The following is a 19776-nucleotide window of genomic DNA, read 5'->3' as shown; positions in this document are numbered from 1 at the left end:
CAGAGTCAGAGACCCGTGTTTGCTCCACTATGGCTATTTTCCCTCTCAGAAAACGGGTAGGGGAGGGTGGGGCTAGTTGGTAAAATTTTTTTTATTTCATCTCTGGTTTATTTAATGTTTCATATTTTGACACCCAAAAAATTGTAAAAGAAAGCTCAGATAACCAGCTTTCTCGTGCTATTTTTTTATTTGATCTACGTTGAAGAATTCATATCGAAATCAACGTTCAAAAAGCTAAAAAAAATTTGCCTACATGCCCCACTAACGGGGTAAGTTGGCAGTGGTAGTGGGGTAAGTTGGCCCCATGTATTTCAAATACGGATTTCAGTGAAATGTTGATGTTGTAAACAAACTAGAATAACATTACAATAAAAAAAAATCCTATAGTTATTTTAGAGTGGGAAACTCAGAAATAAGTTGTGATAACTTACATAAAGATTAATAGCCTTAAATGCAAAAAAATTAAAAAAAATATACATAATTCAGGCAAACATTTCACAGGTGAACATCGTATAAAGTGAAACACTTAAAATTTGCCAAATTTTGGCCTCTAATGCATACCACTGTTCACCATAAGTCATATCTAGCAAAAATTTGACTTACAATTCCCTGACATTTTGACAGGCCATGTACTCTATACATATGCATGTATAATGCCTATGCCGACATGCCCCATGTTGCAATGTATCAACTTGCCCCAACCCGGGGTTTATTCAAATAAAAATTTTTATTACTCCTTTATAATTGATTAAAACAAATCCTAAATCGACACAATTTTTCTATAAAACTAATATTTTTTAAAAAATTATATGCATACCAAGAAAAGATCAAATTGATGAATACCAAGCACGCAACTATTGTGGATTTGACGAAAAAAATTTCGTTATTTTCTATTTCCTAAACTATTTGGGATAAATTTATAAAACTTTGCACAAATGTGCGCACGATAAACATCTTTGACTATGAATTATTTCAATAAAACCTCTTTCACACAATTCGTCTAAATTTAGAATTGCAAACTTGCCCTCCTGCCAACTAGCCCCACTCTCCCCTACCCTCTTGCGGGAACACTATACGAAAAAACAAGGATTTTAGCACGATATAATAGGCAAGGTACACGTTCGCCGTATCACTCTCTGTAGGGGAAAACACTAACTCTGCAGGGACACCTTCATCAAGCGACCGCCCATTACTGAAAGTCAAAATAAAAAATCACCCCTCCTTTTTCAACTTCTATCCCATGACCACTGCAAGGAAGTCTTAGGTTAAGCTAATGTTTGAGATGAAACAATAAATACACATTTATTTACATTCGTTTATTTACATCCGTTGAGATGGTTAATTTTTTATTTATGCTAGTTGGAGTACAAATAATTTGTTTAATGGGAACCGAGCTCGCACCATAATAACTGCATTATAAAGAAAAAACGTCATATTTAAAACATTAAAAAATTGTCCACGAAAATATTCTCGTAATATTTAAAACATTTAAAAATCTTCCCCGATAATATTCTATCAGCCATCATAGGACGTAAATTACGACAATACTTCAAATTTTAAATTGTGTACTGAATTCGCACAATGGTAGAATGCCTGCCTACGAATATGATGGCTCTGTGATCGAATATTGTAGACGTACGTACAGTATTCTGCACAAAACGGTGAACAGCATCGATTTATTTTTTAAAAGCCAGCTGTGGATAGAAAGTATAAATAGTTTACCTTTTTAAGGAGAGATTGGGCGGTTTTGGCGCAAAATCATCATAAAGGGGCTTGAGTAATGTCAGTCCAGACCCCTTTCTTTCCCCTAGGTAGCCGGTGCAGAACCTTTTGCAAAGTTGGCTACCAGGACCAGGGCTTGCTGCACTCTAGCAGCTTGGGCATAGGGTGGCCTAGTTGATGGACCCGGAGTAAGAGGGGCCTGACTAGTCGAAGAAGCTTGTTGGAAATTGAATTGGCAGATTGCGGCGTTGGCAAAGGCAAGCTTGGCGTTTTTAAGTTCCGATTCCAGTTTGGTGATGCGTTCATGTTGAAGTCTGACAAATTGAGGAGCGGCGCCAAGTTTCGCACTGATGGCATCCCTGCTAAGAGAGTCAAGGTGAGAAAGCTCCTTGTTCTCTGTGATGCTGGAAAGATCTTCATATCGCAATTTCTTTGGTTCTGAGAGAGCCTGCTCCATGCTATTGTCGGCTGATAACGGTCGTTTAGACTGGTATCTAACATTCGGGGAACAAAATCACCATAATCACGGCCATGCTCCCTGGATAAGGCCACTGGCGATTTGAGAGGACTGTTTGCGGTTAGCTTTCTGCGAATCGTGCTAGCAGGCTTTGTTACAGAATTTAGAGCCTTTCTTGCCGTTGAACGGAGCCAGACAGGAGAAGCAAGTTTGTTTACCCTCAGTTGCAGAGATGTCGCCACCGTTGCTTTGGCTCATGTTGGAAACTGAAGCAACACCATGGTCTAACATTAGAGGTCCCAGAACTGTCGTCTGCTAGGTGTTTCGTCTGCTATTTCCGCGGAAAAATTTTGGGGCACTCACTAGGGGCGCTGACTACCCGGATAAGTCATAACATTCCCTCCATAACATTGTCAACAATGGGGAAAGTAGTCGCTTATGACAGATTTCCGCGCTGTTTTCTTCTGCATTAAAAATTTAAAAAAATTACTCTACAAATAAAGGAAACCTGAATCATTTCCTATTTTTATTATAAACCTTAATATACATTAATAAACATTAATTAACCATCTTAGACAGTTTGCGCAGCTTATGCTGCTCTTCTTTGGATTTCTGGCTAACCTCATTTTTTAACCGTTTCGCTTCCATGTGATATCGGATTCTATGTATTCAAACATTAAAAATGGGACCATTTCCGTGCGATGTTTCTCGCAACAAATATTTGGCAAAACAAGTCCGTTGCATGCAACATCATAGATGACTTGGTGGAAGGAATCTCTCATGTAAGCCTTTTCAGAGAGAACATGATTTTGAACAATTTTCTCAACTTTGACAAATGTAAAAAAAAATGTCAAGAGAGGCAAAACGCAGGGAGCCTTTGCCTCTCTTGGCATGTTTTTTAAGTTGAGAAAATTGTTCAAAATCTTTTTTGAACAACCTTGTTTTGTCAAAAATTTTTTGCGACGAACATCGCATGGAAATGGTCCCTTTTTTAATGTTTGAATATATAGAAATCTGATATCATAGGGAAGTGAAACGTTTAAAAAAAGAGGTTAGCCAGAAATTTAAAGAATGGCGGCATAAGCTGCGCTAACTGTCTAAGATGGTCAATTAATGAATGTGTATTAATGTATATTAAGGTTTATAATACTGTAATAGACCGCAGCAACTTCTCCCAGCAACAGCAGCCCCACCCAGCAAGAAGGTCGTCACGAATGCAACCTTCCCTGCGGATAATAGTTTATGATAAAAGTAAAAGTTATTGTAAACCCCTCCCTTCTTAACCTTCAATCTTTTGGTATATAAGTGCATGGTTGTATCGTCTTAAGTAGAGTTAGTTAACTGGCAAATACACAGTCTAGAAACTATTACATTTGGAGGTCCCAACGAGACTGCAAGAATAACAACGAGATTCTGGAAGAAAAGTTTCTGATCTGTGCTTAATTTGCTAGCTGCAAGTATTCAACGCTTCTATCACTAAGTCTTCAAGCAACCGACATCGGAACATCATCGAGGTAAGCGAATGCCGTTTGATTCACCTGTACAAAAGACTGCTCTCAACGAGAACATACTACTACCTTTATACCCCGTACTACAAGAATCTGATTTAACCGACCAAGACCCAAACCTAAGTCACCATCGAGAACAATTTTTGGACCATTGGAAGACCAATATGTCTTAGAATTTAAGCAAGACTTAGAAAGAAGTAAATCATACCAGACAATCTCAACAACTGAAAATATCAAAACAGTTACAAACACAGAAACGAGAAGCAAGTGAGGCGACGCAAAATTCGCTGCATTTTTACACTTATTACCTTTTAGAACAAACTTTAAAAGTAACAGATGGTGTAACAGCAGAAACCATTGCTAATGCTACTAAAACACTCAAAGACGATATAGTCGCACAAGGTGGGAACACCAGAACACTCGATAGTTTACTCCAACAGCTACACACATTGCACGGAAAAGAAAAAGAATTTTTGTTCGGTACCATCAGTATATTGCAAAAAGAGTCAGTAATTGCACTAATTGAAGATAAAAAGCAGATATCTACGCTAAAATTTGAACTTTCAAACGCGCAAAAACAATTGGAGAGTAACAAAAAGAAGGCAAAGAGTTCCAAATACACTTTAAGTAGTTCGTTAGAGCAATTTCAAGAAAACAACGAGACTCTGAAAAACTCCCTTGAAAAAGCCAATTCCCGAATCGCCGACCTAGAACAAAACCTTGAAGCCACCTTAGCAACCGAGAGCCAATTGCAGAATCTTCTCAAAAGAAAAGAGGAAAACAACGCAGCTGTCGAGACCGAAGGACAAGAAATAATTAACAAACTTGAAGGTGAGAAGACCAGACTGATCAAGAAACTCAGCACAGCAGAAAACCAGATAAAACAAGTATCAGAAACAGCAGAGCAGCTCCAGAAAGAGATAAAAGTTTTGGCAGACAGACTCGACAAGGCTTCAGCAGAGAAAATCAATTTAAAGAAAAACTTGCTAGATTTTACTTCGAAGAACAAAAACCTTGAAAAAGACCTTGAAGAACTACAAGATCGGGTACGAGGACAAAAAAATCAAATAACATTTCTGGAAAACCGGGTGAAAGAATACAAAAAACTTCAAGTTAAATTCATCGAGACTGAAGACTCCAACGACTCAAGGTTAGACGAGGACGAACCAGGAGAAATAACCAAACTAGTGGGAGATATAAACGAACTGACCTTGCCGACAGACAGTGGAGACAAATCACCCCACTACGAGCTGGAAATAGAACAAACAAACGATTTTGATCAAACAATAGAAAACCTCAAAAGGCAAATAGAACACTTAAACAAAACAATCATCTATTTGGAGCAAGAAAATCAACAGCTAAAAAAGAAGGTCGACATGGGCGTAATACACGACGACGAGGACACTTCGGAAAAAACGTTCGTGAATACCTCCAAGAAAAATCCCAAGGATGACGATATTCCAGCAACTGAGCAGGACGGCGAAGACGCAAAGAAAGTGAACAGGTACTTCACTCAGCCAATAGTGAAGGCCCTAGGAGAGCTATTCTCCAGAGAAGACAAAAAGGCAATCCCAATCTTTAAAGGAAAAAGCACTGATAAACTAATATCAGAGTGGCTACGCGGCGCGGAACACGAAGCACGAAACAACGAATGGGACGAAAATCAAAAGATACGTTTCTTCTCTGACCGATTGAAAGGCGAAGCCTTCGAATGGCATGAAAACTACGCTGAGGAAGAAGGCGATGATCTAAATTACCAGGATTGGAAAGAAGCACTAATAACAAGAATTCAAGACACCGACGACCTAGCTACGCTGGAGAAAAAACTTGCAAAATTAACTAAAAAACCGGAAGAAAACAGCAGAGCTTTTGTGTCAAGGTTAAATAATCTTTACGATACCATCGCTGGTAAAAAGAAAGGGCTGATCATAACCAAACTATTATTGAAGGACAATTACTAAACAAAGTGAAAAAGATGAGGGATCACAGAAAAAGCAAAATCCTACTACAAGGATTACTACGAAAGTATAAAGCAGAACTTTCTCTACGAATGCCAGAAAAACAGAAGACTTTGACGTATTATGTAAACAACTTTTCATTTCTGAAAAAATTCTACACACAAAAGAAGCTACAGACGAAAAGGAGATGTCAGCTGTTATAGCAGGGATAACGCATCACGAAAAACAACAAGACGATAAAATCCAACTACTTGAGCAAAAATTATCAGAAGCTCTGTCAGAATTAAAATGTACTAATACGAAACGTGGATCCTCACAGGAAAACGACATTACCATAGCTGCAACTGACCAATACGAAAACAGAAGATCACGTCCAAGTGAACGTTACTCAAGATCACGTGATTCGCGAGTGCGATTTGCTGACAGTCATAACAGCCGAGAATCAAGTCGAGAAAGAAGCCTAAGTAGAAACAGAGACAACAGCCCTTACCGCAGAGATTACAATTCGTCAGGACGAAGAAATTATAATCCTTCAGGATACAGGCAAACCGGGTTTCCATCTCACCAACGTCCCCCATATCGGAACGACTACCCCAACCGGCAAGGAAACTACAACGGACCAAACAACTACAGACATCAAGCACGTTATAACAGCAACCAACATCTACAGCAGCAACAGCTAACTGGCAACAACCCTCGAACTACTGAAAATCGAGAAATGACCTGCTAAAAGTGTAACCGAAGAGGACATATTGCAAGAGAATGTTGGACAGATATGGCACGTACCAACAACCAAGGTCCCCGATAAACACTATAAAACCAATCCGTAACTCCCAACTAACATACAATTTAGGATCAGATGTAGAAGTAGAAATACCAAAACTGATACGTATTCCCGTTAGAATTTGTAATAAAAAAATCATAGCTTTAGTGGACACTGTTTAGTATCCAGCGCCGCTAGTTTAGTATCCAGTAAAATATTAGATATTCTAGAGTGTAATGAGAACTTAAAACAAGTAGAAAATGCGAATCCTCCTATTTTTAGAACGGTGTCGGGACAAGAACTTAAATCGATAGGGAAATTTGAATTTTCAGTTATTATCAATGATAACCATATTATTAACCACCACTTTTATGTTATGAAAAACTTAAATGAACAATGCATCTTAGGATTAGATTTCTTATCTAACAATAATGTGAAGATTAACACTATAAGTCGTCAAATATGTTATGACCACTTTGGAGTAGAACATAATTTTGGAAGTAATACCATGCCCATTTATAGCGTAACATTTAGCAAAGCAGGCATCCATATACCACTAATCCCAATTGATAGAGAAGACGAAGATCTTACACAACAAGATTGTCGTAATTTAGAATCCTTCACTCAATTAGACTTTAATAATAAAACAAAGTGGATAGCTAAGATTGCTGAAAAAGAAGAACAAGCACTCAATGTATCAGACGACATACAAACTAAAATTGAAATTTTACTAAAGAAACACGAAGATCTTTTCGCAGACCAAGAATCCGACTTGGGTCTAGCTACACAAGTTAAACATCACATCAACATAGGCCATAACGCTCCCATTAATCAAAGACTACGAAGAACACCCGAATCCCTAAAACTTGTTGTTAAGACTAAAATAGAGGTAATGCTAAGTAACAAAATAATAAGAGAAAGCCACAGTCCTTTTGCTACAGTCATAGTAATGGTACCTAAAAAAGATGGAGAGATGCGAATGTGCATCGACTTCAGAGCTTTGAACAAAATTACTGTTAAGGATAAGTACCCTCTACCTAGGATAGATGACACAATTGACGCGTTGTGCGGATCAGTTTATTTTTCAACATTGGACTTACTGAGCGGCTCCTGGCAAATAGAAATAGAAGAAAGTGATAAACACAAAACAGCTTTAATTTATGAATTTGGCCAATATGAATTTAATCGAATGCCATTTGGCTTAACAAATGCTCCCAGCACTTTCCAAAGAGCAATGAATAACATCTTAAAAACGGTATTGTACAAATTCGCATTGGTTTACCTAGACGACATCATAGTGTTCAGTAATTCAATAACTGATCATGTGACACACTTGGAAGCAGTTTTTAGACTCCTTAAACAAGCGGGTTTAAAGTTGAAAAGAAAGAAGTGCGAATTTTTAAAGAAGAATTAGATTATTTAGGTTACATCGTATCCGGAAAAGGAATAACACCAAGTACAAAGAAATTAGACGCGATTATTAAATATACCGCTCCCAAAAACGTAAAAGAATTGAGCTCATTTTTAGATCTAGCCAGCTACTACAGAAAATTTATTCGGGCTTTTGCTGATAATGCCCATCCACTAACTGCGCTCACTAGAAAGTCAGCGGAATGAAAATGGGGGGAGGAACAAAGGGACGCCTTTGAATGTATTAAGAACTTTCTCATCACTAGACCTATTCTAGGTTATCCGGATTTTTTCCGAGAATTTATCATCTACACAGAGGCTTCAGGATATGGAATAGGAGCAGTCTTGGCTCAAATACAACCTCCACCTCAATCAGGGGATTTAGCGGAGTCCGACGGACAGGACCTTCGTAAATCAGACGGCGTAGAAGTCGTCATAGCATATACCTCTAAACATCTGAACGACCGCGAGGCCAAGTGGTCAACCACAGAGAAAGAGGCATACGCAATAATCCACGCCATCGACGTGTTTAGGACGTACAGTATCCTGCACAAAAAGGTGAACACCGATTTGTTTTGAAAAAGCCATCTCTGGGTAGAAAAAATTAATAGTTTACCTTTTTAAGGAGAGGTAGGGCGGTTTTGGTGCAAAATCATTATAAGGGGGGTTGGGTAATGTCAGTCCAGACACCTTTTTTTTGCCCTAAGTATTAAATGTCTGGAAAAGTGTAGACTCGGTAGACTCCCCTACCCCCCGACTAAGTAGAAAAATTTTTGCAATACAAAATAGTCTTTCCATTACTCGTTATTGTCACTATCGGGTCGGGTAATCGGGTAGCATATGGAAACACAAAATTATTTTTATCAGTATGCTAGCAGTTATTTAAAAAATTATTAGTGGCTTGTTGGATACGTTTCCGTCGGCGACGCGGGAGATCCGCGTTCTAGACTTGGATTAGACAACTGTTTACAAAATTATTGCGTTCATGAAAACAGTGTAATTGTTTGCGAAATTAATAATCATTAATCGTTTTAAATTTTTTTTTTAAATTTTTAATTTTTTTTTTTTCTTTAAAATTTTTTATTTAATTATATTCATTAGTTAGATTTGCTCTGAATACTATTAACGCATACAATCTTTGAACGCGGAACCCCGCCGACGGAAACGACAGCTAGCATACTGATAAAATAATTTTTTCCATATCTCCCGATTCCACCCATAATGACAACAGCTACACTTTTTCAGACATTTAATACCTAGGGAAAAAAAGGTGTGACATTACCCACCCCCATTATGATGATTTTGCCCAATTTTTTAATTTTATACCTTGGGCAAAATTTACCGTATTTACAGATCATAACCTTTAGAATGGCTACCTTAAGATCCAAAATTTGATATCATTATTGGGTAAAAATGACTTATAGTTTAACTATTCTTTCAAGTTAATTATGAATTGACTATTCAAGTAAGACGTTAAAAATAAATTTAAAATAAAAAAAGGATTATTAGCAGATATCAAAAACCACAAATTTTAAGAACGAAAATCACGATCACATATTGGCAGGACTTTAAGAGTAGGAATAACGTTGTTTAAATTTCAAAGACAGTACACATGACGTAAATAGAATACCAGCAAGCACATTGTTTGCCACTAAAGAAAAGCGGAAAATTGCATTTTACTTTTTTTAAAAAACCCCTGGAGAATTTAAAAGTGAAAGGAGTCAATTACATAGAAAAATGTTACGTTAACATAAGGTATAAAAAATGACACTGCATGGTAATTTTTTTTTTTTTTTTTTTTTTTTTTTTTTTTTTTTTTTTTTTTTTTTTTTTTTTATTAAAATAAAAAACCCATAAAAGTTACAATAAAAACTGGTTTTGACTCAAAAAAAAATGCATATGCAAATCCCAACCGAAATAAAACGTAAAAAAAACAAGTTTAAATTAACCTCATCAGTAAAAGATCATCTGGATTAAAATACGAACGGACTTTAGTATTTTTTTTTATATATTTTTTTTTTTTCTTTATTAATTTTTTCGTTAGAAATCACCATTTAAGTCAGGATGCCTCTTTTTTTTTGCGGGTGTTCGTGTGGCATCCAAGTAGGCGATGGCCGACGGCAGCATGAACGGTATTCCTCGACAACTCGCCTTCGTGCCACGTCGACCAATGAGAAAGAAAACAAATTTTACCTGATATGGCATTCAAGATATCCTCAGGAAATTTTTTTTTGGCAGTGTTCCAGGCTTTGTTGGGCAAACTTTACCTGTCCACGAATATTCAGCAAGCTCGGCAGGATAATAAAAAGCATCCAATATTGTGGTAACTGTGTTATTTAAGTCCTTTTCAGTTTTTCCAAGTCTCGCAGCAATCAAAATTCTTCGCATTGAGGCACGAGTAATTGAAATGTTAAAACAATATTTTAAAGGGTTTTTTTTTTTTTTTTTTCCTACATTAATATTTTATTATTTACCATCACTTCATCCGGATTACATCCGCACGGGCTGCTACTTGCCGAAGCAGACATCCGAGATGGGGTACTTGAAAAATTAGTTTGATGCTGATCCACGATTGCCTGAAGCTTTTCCATATTTTCCTGGAACCCTATATTCAGGAAAAAATGAGCATGTATAAAACTTTTTCCTGGAAAAAAAAAAAAAGGCTGAACACTTACTTGACGCTAGTTGATTCATTGTATCGTCAGACTGCTTTTTTTTTCTAAGGACTCTAGCTTTTCAGACTCAATTGCTTCGCATTCCCGGTCTGCTAGCTGGAGCGCCATTTGATCAAGCTCCTCTTCCAAAGTAGAGACTTTAGTTTTACAATCTTCCATTGTGCTATTTGTACTGTCTTTTAGCTGTTCTTCCAGCTCCCAAATTTTCAATTTGAGATCTTCGTTTTCCTAAATGAAACAGTTCACAATGAATTGGAATTTACTTTTATAAAAATTTCTTTACCTTTTCAAGATGATTACGCTTAGAGCTCTGGTCTGGCTGAGCGGGATAAATCAGTTGCCGACGACTGCGGATAGCTACCTTTTCTTTGGGCTGTAAATTATCCACAGCAAGTTTGTTTAAGTCCAGTTTCTTCTGCCGAAGGAAATCTTTATCGTCTGTGTGGAAGTGGAATATTGGAAATATTAAGACAGTTTTACAAATATTTTTTTTATACGAACACCAACAACATTTAGAAATAAAGAAATGAAATGTTACTTTGGCTAAATGTTTGTCAAGCTTACCTGAAAAGCATACAGGAACACCCAATCTGTGGTCAGAATCCTCAATGTTGTTAAGGTATAACTTAAGGTTCCAATGGGACGAGTCACCTTTTCGCCATCTATATCAGTTTACGTTACTTCTCTAAAGAACTTTATAACAAAATGAAACTTAAATTGTTACCTTACAACTACTTGTCTTTTACTTTCAATCCATAAAGTCAAAAGAGCTAGCACATCCTTTTCATCTTCGCAGAGTGTTGGTTTGAAAATTGCAGACACCGAAGCGATTCCAGGTGGCTGCTCTTTAAAATCAAACAACACCAGGAGGGAATAAACATTGTGGGCTGATGGCGTGGCATTAGCAGCCATAATAACCTGATGAAATACCAATATGAAATACCAAAACTTCAATCAAACATTGAAAAAGAAGTCAAGAATAAGGCTAAATAACATTTACTTACCTTCAACAATAGTGATCGTGGTTAAGAGTCTCGTATAAAGCTCGGCAACTGGAGACACTTTGAAAAACTTTACGTTTTCCTGCGTTACAGCAGTTTATTGACAAGAATCCATAACAAAATGTACGAATACTGCAAGAGAGGAGACCAATCTAGACTGGTTTTGGCGGCTTCTTTTGGCGCCAAGCATAAACTTTCCTCGAAGGTTGCCGAATATAACTATTTGTGATGCGGAAATAACTATTAAAATTTTTTAAACGAAAGATTATTAAGTATTATGTAAAAGATTATTATTGCTTTCAATATTTATAAAAGTATTCGCGTAAATGTTTCCCATCAATCTGTTAATGCTGGTAGTGGTATCAGAGTCATAGAACCCTGGTTCGTTCACGACAGGGAGGGAATCGTCTTACTTTGTGCCTAATTTCGGAAATAGTAGTCAGAGCCTCCAGCGGGTGTGTAATGCACTACATCGAATGCACAATTAAGGAAATGTCTTTGAAAACTTAAACAGCCAATTGCAACAGTGATAAGGAAACGAATGAAGCAGACGACACTTGAAAAATTGGAGAATTTGTTGCAGTTCGAAAACAACCAACACCAGACCAGTGCACCTAATATATAAAAAAAAAATAATTAAAAAAAATATAAAAAAAAAATAAACAATTCGGTAGGTATTGAATAATAACATGCAATTTATTTCCTCTAATTTTTTATCATATATATTATCGTTTTTTTTGTCAACAACTTGCATGATATAGAATTTCTTAAAGAGTACGAATTCTTAAATTGTTTGTTTACACATTATGTCGATTTTTAAATTCGGAAAGTTAAATTAAACCAGTGCAAACTAAACAAACATGTTATTAAGTTTTCACAGACATTTATACTCAGATAATTGGTGTATAGTGAATAATTAATATTACGGTTTGTTGGTGAAACAATTGCTCATTGAGATTCTCTTAGTGCGTAGGAGAACTTTGACACTTAACAGAAGCTGGTTGGCTCTGGAATAAAAAGTGGTTTCTATTTATTTCCTTTTGGGAGATGTGACGAACGCAAGCGATGGACCTCACGGTAAGTTTTTGTATGACAACGTACGGTATACTTGTGTATTGATGGAATATCATGAAATGGACGTGAAAGATGAACATTTGTCTGAATCAAACAAATTCCTCCCGTTAGATAATGGGTCCGTGTAAATGCAAAGTATGGCGTTTTTGGCTTGGTTGAATGACCATATCCAACCGTCAGGTAATTCCATTTGGGACACCAATGTGAAATACGTGATCAAGTTTGGTTTGAAGTTCCATATACTCTCATCTGGAAAAGAACGAAAAGAGATGATGATTTATGTCAGTAACGACATATCACGATTATTGGATGCTGGTACCTGTAGTTGAAGATGATTGAGCAGTACTTGAGGTGTGAGCTAGTTGTGAAAGTTTTATTTCTGCATTTTCATTAACGGTTTCTTCAGTTGTAATGTTCAATTCTGACTCATTTGAGGTATTCGGATCCTGAACATCATCCATCGGCATCAATTTCACCATTGTCTATGAAAACAAGAATTGGTTTTGATAAATAAATATGAAAAGAAGCTAATTTAACATTGATAACGATGCTTACTGGTAGTGTCGGTATTGTTTCTACGACTACTGATGCAGGTTGTTTAGCCATAGCTGGTAACTGCTTTTCAACTGAAAGGTTCTCATCTGGAACAACTTCCATGGGGGTGGCCAAATCATAAGAAACTATTTATGTAACAATGTCTTAATATAACATAACATCATTTTTGAAATTCAAAAATTACTCTTTTTGTTTAGGCTTCCTGCACTTTTCATCGACAGTAGGGTTTGCTAAATAATTGAAATGTTGCTTAGCATGTGTAAATCCAACTACAGAACTGATTTTTACCTATTGAATTGTTTCTCCTATTCACATTGCAAATGCTTTGTAATGGTTGTCGGGAAGTTTCATCTCAATAAAAATTACTTGGTAACTGGGCAATTCCACTCCATACTGTAAAAGTTAACACTTTTCTATGGAGTGAATGGTTCGTAAACCATTCGATAATCAATACGAAGTATTTGATTATCTGGCAGCAGTGTACAGACACTGCTACAGACGAACATTCACAAGCGAAGCCTAGCTCAGAAAACACGTAATTTTCTGCACGTGAAACTCAAAAAAGTTTTTCCATAAAGAATAGAAGAATTCATAGTTTTCCAATTAGTGACACTTTCTAAGTCAATTCCCAACGCGGATCATCAACGCCACCAAGTGTCACAATGGCAACACCATTTTTCGAAGACGACTGGGGGACACTATCAAAAAAAAAAAAAAAAAGATTTAGCAGCATGCCGAGCAAAGCTACTTGGATTCACCGAAGGTGTCCCAGACAGCAATAACGAGTTAAAAGATGTCCAACAAGCTTGATAAAATACCTCGGGACAATAATTTGGATGCACATGTATGAGTGTATGACGTTCGTGTGTGTGTGTCAGAATCGGTCAAACTTCCAACACCACGTTTTACCGCTGGCTGCATGAAAGTCTGGCTGCATGAAAGTCATGAGCCTTTTACAAACTAATTAGCCACAAACCAACCAACCAATCGAATGTGTATAGTTTTGAACTAAATGCCCTTTAAGAACTGGTTCGTTAATTGAGGAAAAGTTGAACTGCACGTCGTTGGTGAATTGTTGAACAGCTGCATGTTTATAGTCATGAGCGAAGTTGTATGTTCAAAGTCATGAGTTCAAACACACTTGCCTGTTGACAGTCAGGAACTGAGCTGCATGTGGGAAGTCATGAGCTCCAACACAGTTGCCTGTTAACAGTCAGGAACTAAGCCGCGTGTTATAGTCATGGGCTCAAACAAAAACAAAAAAAAAAAAAAAAAAAGGGTTCCTTAGTTTGCCACTTTTAATTCAGGGTGTTCGGGGCGCGAACTACCCGCTTGGAACCTATTTATCTGATAGAGAAATAGTTACAAGGCGTGATTATAAAGCATTATAATCACATTATTACGTTAGTGAACGTAATAGAAAAGTATACTTTTCAAAAGGTGTAACCACCATTGAAAAGTTAACACTTTTCTATGGAGTGAATGGTTCGTAAACCATTCGATAATCAATACGAAGTATTTGATTATCCGGCAGCAGTGTACAGACACTGCTACAGACGAACATTCACAAGCGAAGCCTAGCTCAGAAAACACGTAATTTCCCTCCCACCATCCAATTACGTATCTAAGGCTTACTATTAGGGAACAAATAACCCGCTTCACGTGCTTAATTGGCCATCCATTTGCTAGGGAAAAGGTGTTCGGGGCGCGAACTACCCAGGGTGTTCGGGGCGCGAACTACCCGCTTGGAACCTATTTATCTGATAGAGAAATAGTTACAAGGCGTGATTATAAAGCATTATAATCACATTATTACATTAATGAACGTAATAGAAAAGTATACTTTTCAAAAGGTGTAACCACCATTGAAAAGAATTGTATGCTTAGGGGAGAGTGGGGCTAGTTGGCAGGAGGGCAAGTTTGCAATTCCTAATTTAGAAGAATTGTGTGAAAGAGGTTTTATTGAAATAATTCATAGTCAAAGATGTTTATCGTGCGCACATTTGTGCAAAGTTTTATAAATTTATCCCAAATAGTTTAGGAAATAGAAAATAATGAAATGTTTTGCGTCAAATCCACAATAGTTGCGTGCTTGGTATTCATCAATTTTATCTTTTCTTGGTATGCATATAATTTTTAAAAAATATTAGTTTTAAAGAAAATTCTGTCCTCTATTGAACTGTAACAATGGATTTGCTTTAATCAATTATAAAGGAGTAATAAAAATTTTTTTTAAAACAAACCCCGGGTTGGGGCAAGTTGATACATTGCAACATGGGGCATGTCGGCATAGGCATTATACATGCATATGTATAGTACATGGCCTGTCAAAATGTCAGGGAATTGTAAGTCGAATGTTTGCTATAGATATGACTTATGGTGAACAGTGGTATGCATTAGAGGCCAAAATTTGGCACATTTTAGGTGTTTCACTTTATACGAAGTTCACCTGTGAAATGTTTGCCTGAATTATGTATATTATTTTTTATTTTTTGCATTTAAGGCTATTAATCATTATGTAAGTTATCACAACTTATTTCTGAGTTTCCCACTCTAAAATAACTATAGGATTTTTGTTTATTGTAATGTTATTCTAGTTTGTTTACAACATCAACATTTCACTGAAATCCGTATTTGAAATACAAGGGGCCAACTTACCCCACTACCACTGCCAACTTACCCCGTTAGTGGGGCATGTAGGCAAATTTTTTTTAGCTTTTTGAACGTTGATTTTGATATGAATTCTTCAACGTAGATCAAATTAAAAAATAGCACGAGAAAGCTGGTTATCTGAGCTTTCTTTTACAATTTTTTGGGTGTCAAAATATGAAAAATTAAAGAAACCAGAGAAGAAATTAAAAAAATTGTACCAACTAGCCCCACCCTCCCCTACTGGGTGTCAGGAAATATCTCGGAATGGCTCCTTCCTTCAAAACCCATCGTTTAAACGCATGAAACACTTTTTATGCCATTCTCGTCAAAATGACGCGTCCAAATACGAGAATTGTTCGTCAAAACGATTGACGGTATTTGCTGTTGCCATAATCCTACGGCTGTTTTTGGGACGGAGAACAGAGCAATTCCACTTTTTATTTGCGCACTTTAATAGTATGTTGAATTACAATGTGGAACAGCACAATTGCCAACCATTTTGGCGCCAATCCCGAATTTCTAGAGCTTCTTTACATCTTACAGCTTCTTACATCAATAGGAAAAGCGTCCAAAATGGCCGTCGAAAACTCAGTTTTCTCTCGATAGATGGCTCTGATTCTAGTTTCCAACACTGTGCCCCGCCCCAAAATCGTCGAAATTTCAGAAATTCAGACCAACGAAACGCGGTATAGGGATTCCTCTCAGCCTGAACCAACCAGGGTTCTATGACTCTGGTGGTATCTACTATTTAAATTTTTTTTTGCCCCAATTTTTTTTTCTGGCAATGTCGAACTGTTTATTATTGAAACCTATACAAGACAAATAGGAATATTCGAAAAAATCTTTGATTGTTTTGATTTCGACAAGTGGACTGTGTTGCTTTTTTCCCTTATATTCTATACCTTGGCTCGTGAACGATACAAATGGCAAACAACAGTGTGGTAAGGGGTTCATCGAGATGGACAAATAAAAGGAAAGCAATAAGGCTGGCCGACAAAGAGTTAGAAAACATTTGCCAATCTGTGAGATTCAACGTACCTTTATCCCTGAATGTGAATAGTAACGAAGATTCTGTCCAGGTAATATCCAAAACTTAAATGTTTGCCAAATCAAATGGTTCTTATAAGGTTTATTTTGCCATTTTCATACAGGTAAATAACCAAATGGATGATTGTAACGTACTTCCAGAAGGTGAATCTCTTGAGCTGTCGAATACAGTAGAGGCTGGTACTATGATGTTGGGATCAAACACTTCATTCCAACTGGATGAAGATGAAGAAAAATTATTTTATGCATGATGACAAAGCAAATGATTATTATAATTCCCACTGCGATGATGTATCCACTTTCAATACAGTGCATGTTTCATCTGATAACAACTACGTTCATCTTTCATTCATTCATATTAAGTTTTCTGAATCCAAATTAGGAGCTTGGACATAAATTAGCACCATCAATTTACTTACCGTTACTAAGCATTGCTTTTTATATTCGAGACGGTTTGACCAAAACGGCTTTACAACATCATCTAAATATTTTGACAATTGCAACTGATGCAACCTACAACCGTTTGCGAAGCTCACACCGTCTACTGTCAAAATACAGTCATCTTAAGACCCAAATTGAGAAGATTTATGTCTGTAAACATAAACTTTGTCAAATGGTTCTGGTAACCACAAACGGGATTCCCAATGAGGTGCAACCGTGTGGCCATAAACAGCTTCGACAATTGAATGGCCAATGCTACATTTTACGATTGCCGATCGAGCAGCAACTAGTTTATTTTGTTACGCATCATGGGCTAGCGTCACCGTCAGAATGGAATAGTGTTGATCCTGAAATTCGAAGTGATGTTAATTCCGGTGGCCTCTACCGTGATATGTGTGCACAGGGATTAATTGACGACAGTACTATAACCTTAACAAATAAATACGGAAGGTGCCCGATGTTTTAACGTATTACGGACTATTATAAATTATTTTCTATGGACAAGATAGACACCATTATAAACGATTCTGATTTTTATAGGTCAGCAAGTTTGGTTTTTGGCCACTGATGGGCATTATTAACGAAGCGCCGTATAAAATAAGACGAAGTTACGTGATTCTTTTTGCCCTCTGGTACGGTAACAAAAAGCCACCGGCTGAAGCATTTTTTGACGACACCATCAGGGACCTAACAAATCTTGTGGCCGAAGGATTTTTCGTTAATGAAAAAAGGTACAAAGTTCGTGTATTGGTGATTTCTACTGACACGGTGGCGAGGCCATTGGTTTGGAACACTACGCAGTTTAATGGGGAATTTGGATGTAATTTCTGTTTAACGTCCGGAATTAGAGTACCTAGAAAGAAGGGAAATGTCCGCGTCTACCCATTGTCTTCCATCGAATCCATCCCTTGCCTAAGAACCCTAGACCAACATCTAAGTGATGCGACCAATGCCCTTAAGCTAGGAAAGCGTATAAATGGAATTAAAGGGCCCACACCCTTTCAAAATCTACCAAACTTTGATTTTGTAAAGGCGTGTGTACCCGAATACATGCATTCCTGTTGCCAAGGCGTCATTAAGCTAATGATAAGCCTCTGGTTTGGCACACCTTACCGAAAGAAACCATGGTACATTGGTAACATGGTGGCCATAGTGAATGCTCGCCTTAGCAAAATCAAACCTCCCTATGAAATTACTCGGTCTACTGGGGACATTGATGACATTCCAAACTGGAAAGCTTCAATGTTTCGCGCATTCGGCCTCTATTTTTTCAAATTCTTGAAGGATTATTAGTAGATGTGTACTTCGAGCATTTTTCGAACTTGATGTACGGTCTTTATGGATTGTTACAAGAACGCATTTCAGTGAAAGACGTAAAAAACATTGAAGTTCTTTTTAAAAAATTTGTCATAGATATGGGGCTACTTTACGGGGTTGAACACGTTGGAATAAACGTACATTTTTTTGTTCATTTACCTCAATCGGTTCTTGACTGGGGCTGTTTATGGACAACATTAACTTTTATTCCGGAATGGTTCAACGGGCAACTTCTTACTCTTTGTAATGGGACTCAATCACAGGCAGAACAAATGGCACATACCTATCTTTTGAAGCATGCTGTGCGAGACGAAGTTGTCACTCTTTTAAAGTCAAAAGATGCAGTTATCCCCCCAGCAGTATCAAGTCTTTTAATTGATCTGCTTCATTTGCCAGCCGATACAAGAGAAGAGCTTGTAGAAAAAAAATTTCTGGTGAACGAAGGAGCAATTCAACTTTTGGGTACCCCGATTGACCGGGAATTAGAAATTTGCGAAAAAAAAGCGCTATTGTCCATTCTTGCGAATACCTGGCCTTTTGACATGGATTTTACTCAATTGAATCGTTGTCGGTTCTACTCAAGGTTCCAAGTGCAGAATTCCAATTCAATATTCACAACAATGAGCTATACAAAATCCCCGAAAAGAAATAATTACTGTGCGTTACTAAATGATGGATGTTTTTTTGCGATTAGTGCCATCGCACTAATAGATTCGTTTTCCACCGGGCAGCGATCATTTATAATGGGTAAAAAAACTGGGAGTCATATCGAAGGATGACTATGTTCCTAAGAAAATAGGTAACGTTGAATTTTTCCCATTCCCTGGCCATACAGTTAAAATTGTCGGTGTTGACAGCAACTTATCTGCTTATGACCCCAAAGATATTGTTTCAAAGTGCGTTATAGCTCTTAATAATTCATTAACTGAAACGTATGTTGTAACTGCCCTTGTAAATAGTTTTGAGACAGATTGATCACCAACATTGTGTTTTCCATTTGTACCATTATCCTTAACGCGATGTCTTAAAATTAAAATAAAAGATAACGCCAAAAAATGGAAAATAAATTGTTTTTATTTCGATTCGTTTAACATTGAGAATAAAGGAATATATGCGTATAATAAATTTTAGGGAGATTCGACTATGAAAACAGCATGCCGCAAGTTGGGATTCTTCTTACCATATTCCAGGCATCC

At 37.1% G+C, this 19776-nt stretch overlaps 2 protein-coding genes and 1 long non-coding RNA gene across 3 annotated transcripts; all 3 read right to left on the bottom strand.

The window, feature by feature from the left end:
• Positions 1–10508: 10508 nt before the first annotated feature.
• Positions 10509–11793, bottom strand: LOC123477447. The gene is made up of 5 exons (XM_045180786.1): positions 11498–11793; positions 11218–11411; positions 11058–11155; positions 10777–10931; positions 10509–10721 (listed from the first exon to the last, which is right to left on the bottom strand). The coding sequence occupies exons 2-5, from the start codon at positions 11403–11405 to the stop codon at positions 10509–10511; spliced, it is 654 nt and encodes a 217-aa protein (XP_045036721.1). The 5' UTR covers positions 11406–11411; positions 11498–11793.
• An 827-nt stretch (positions 11794–12620) lies between these two features.
• On the bottom strand, positions 12621–13251 carry LOC123477446. The gene is made up of 3 exons (XM_045180785.1): positions 13124–13251; positions 12888–13050; positions 12621–12817 (listed from the first exon to the last, which is right to left on the bottom strand). Exons 1-3 carry the CDS (start codon positions 13223–13225, stop codon positions 12621–12623), a joined length of 462 nt encoding a protein of 153 aa, XP_045036720.1. The 5' UTR covers positions 13226–13251.
• Positions 13252–13320: 69 nt separating this feature from the next.
• LOC123477377 lies at positions 13321–16090 on the bottom strand. Its single transcript, XR_006652576.1, has 3 exons — positions 16017–16090; positions 13412–13474; positions 13321–13353 (listed from the first exon to the last, which is right to left on the bottom strand). It is a non-coding gene; the product is annotated as an uncharacterized LOC123477377 (long non-coding RNA).
• Between the last annotated feature and the right edge of the window lie 3686 nt (positions 16091–19776).

This window comes from Daphnia magna, unplaced genomic scaffold (genome assembly GCF_020631705.1).
Source record: "Daphnia magna isolate NIES unplaced genomic scaffold, ASM2063170v1.1 Dm_contigs021, whole genome shotgun sequence".
In the NCBI taxonomy this organism is placed as follows: domain Eukaryota; kingdom Metazoa; phylum Arthropoda; class Branchiopoda; order Diplostraca; family Daphniidae; genus Daphnia; species Daphnia magna.
Note: the sequence above shows the minus strand (reverse complement) of the source record. Positions and strands in the feature narration are given on the sequence as shown.

Excerpts from the sequence above, each read along its gene's own strand:
- LOC123477447 (XM_045180786.1), bottom strand. The coding sequence starts at position 11,405 with ATGGCTGCTAATGCCACGCCATCAGCCCACAATGTTTATTCCCTCCTG. Across the intron at positions 10,932-11,057 it reads TGTTCCTGTATGCTTTTCAG|ACGATAAAGATTTCCTTCGG; the intron begins GTAAGCTTGACA and ends ACTTCCACACAG. Across the intron at positions 10,722-10,776 it reads AGCGTAATCATCTTGAAAAG|GAAAACGAAGATCTCAAATT; the intron begins GTAAAGAAATTT and ends TGTTTCATTTAG.
- LOC123477446 (XM_045180785.1), bottom strand. The coding sequence starts at position 13,225 with ATGGAAGTTGTTCCAGATGAGAACCTTTCAGTTGAAAAGCAGTTACCA. Across the intron at positions 13,051-13,123 it reads AAACAATACCGACACTACCA|ACAATGGTGAAATTGATGCC; the intron begins GTAAGCATCGTT and ends TTGTTTTCATAG. Across the intron at positions 12,818-12,887 it reads TCAATCATCTTCAACTACAG|ATGAGAGTATATGGAACTTC; the intron begins GTACCAGCATCC and ends GTTCTTTTCCAG.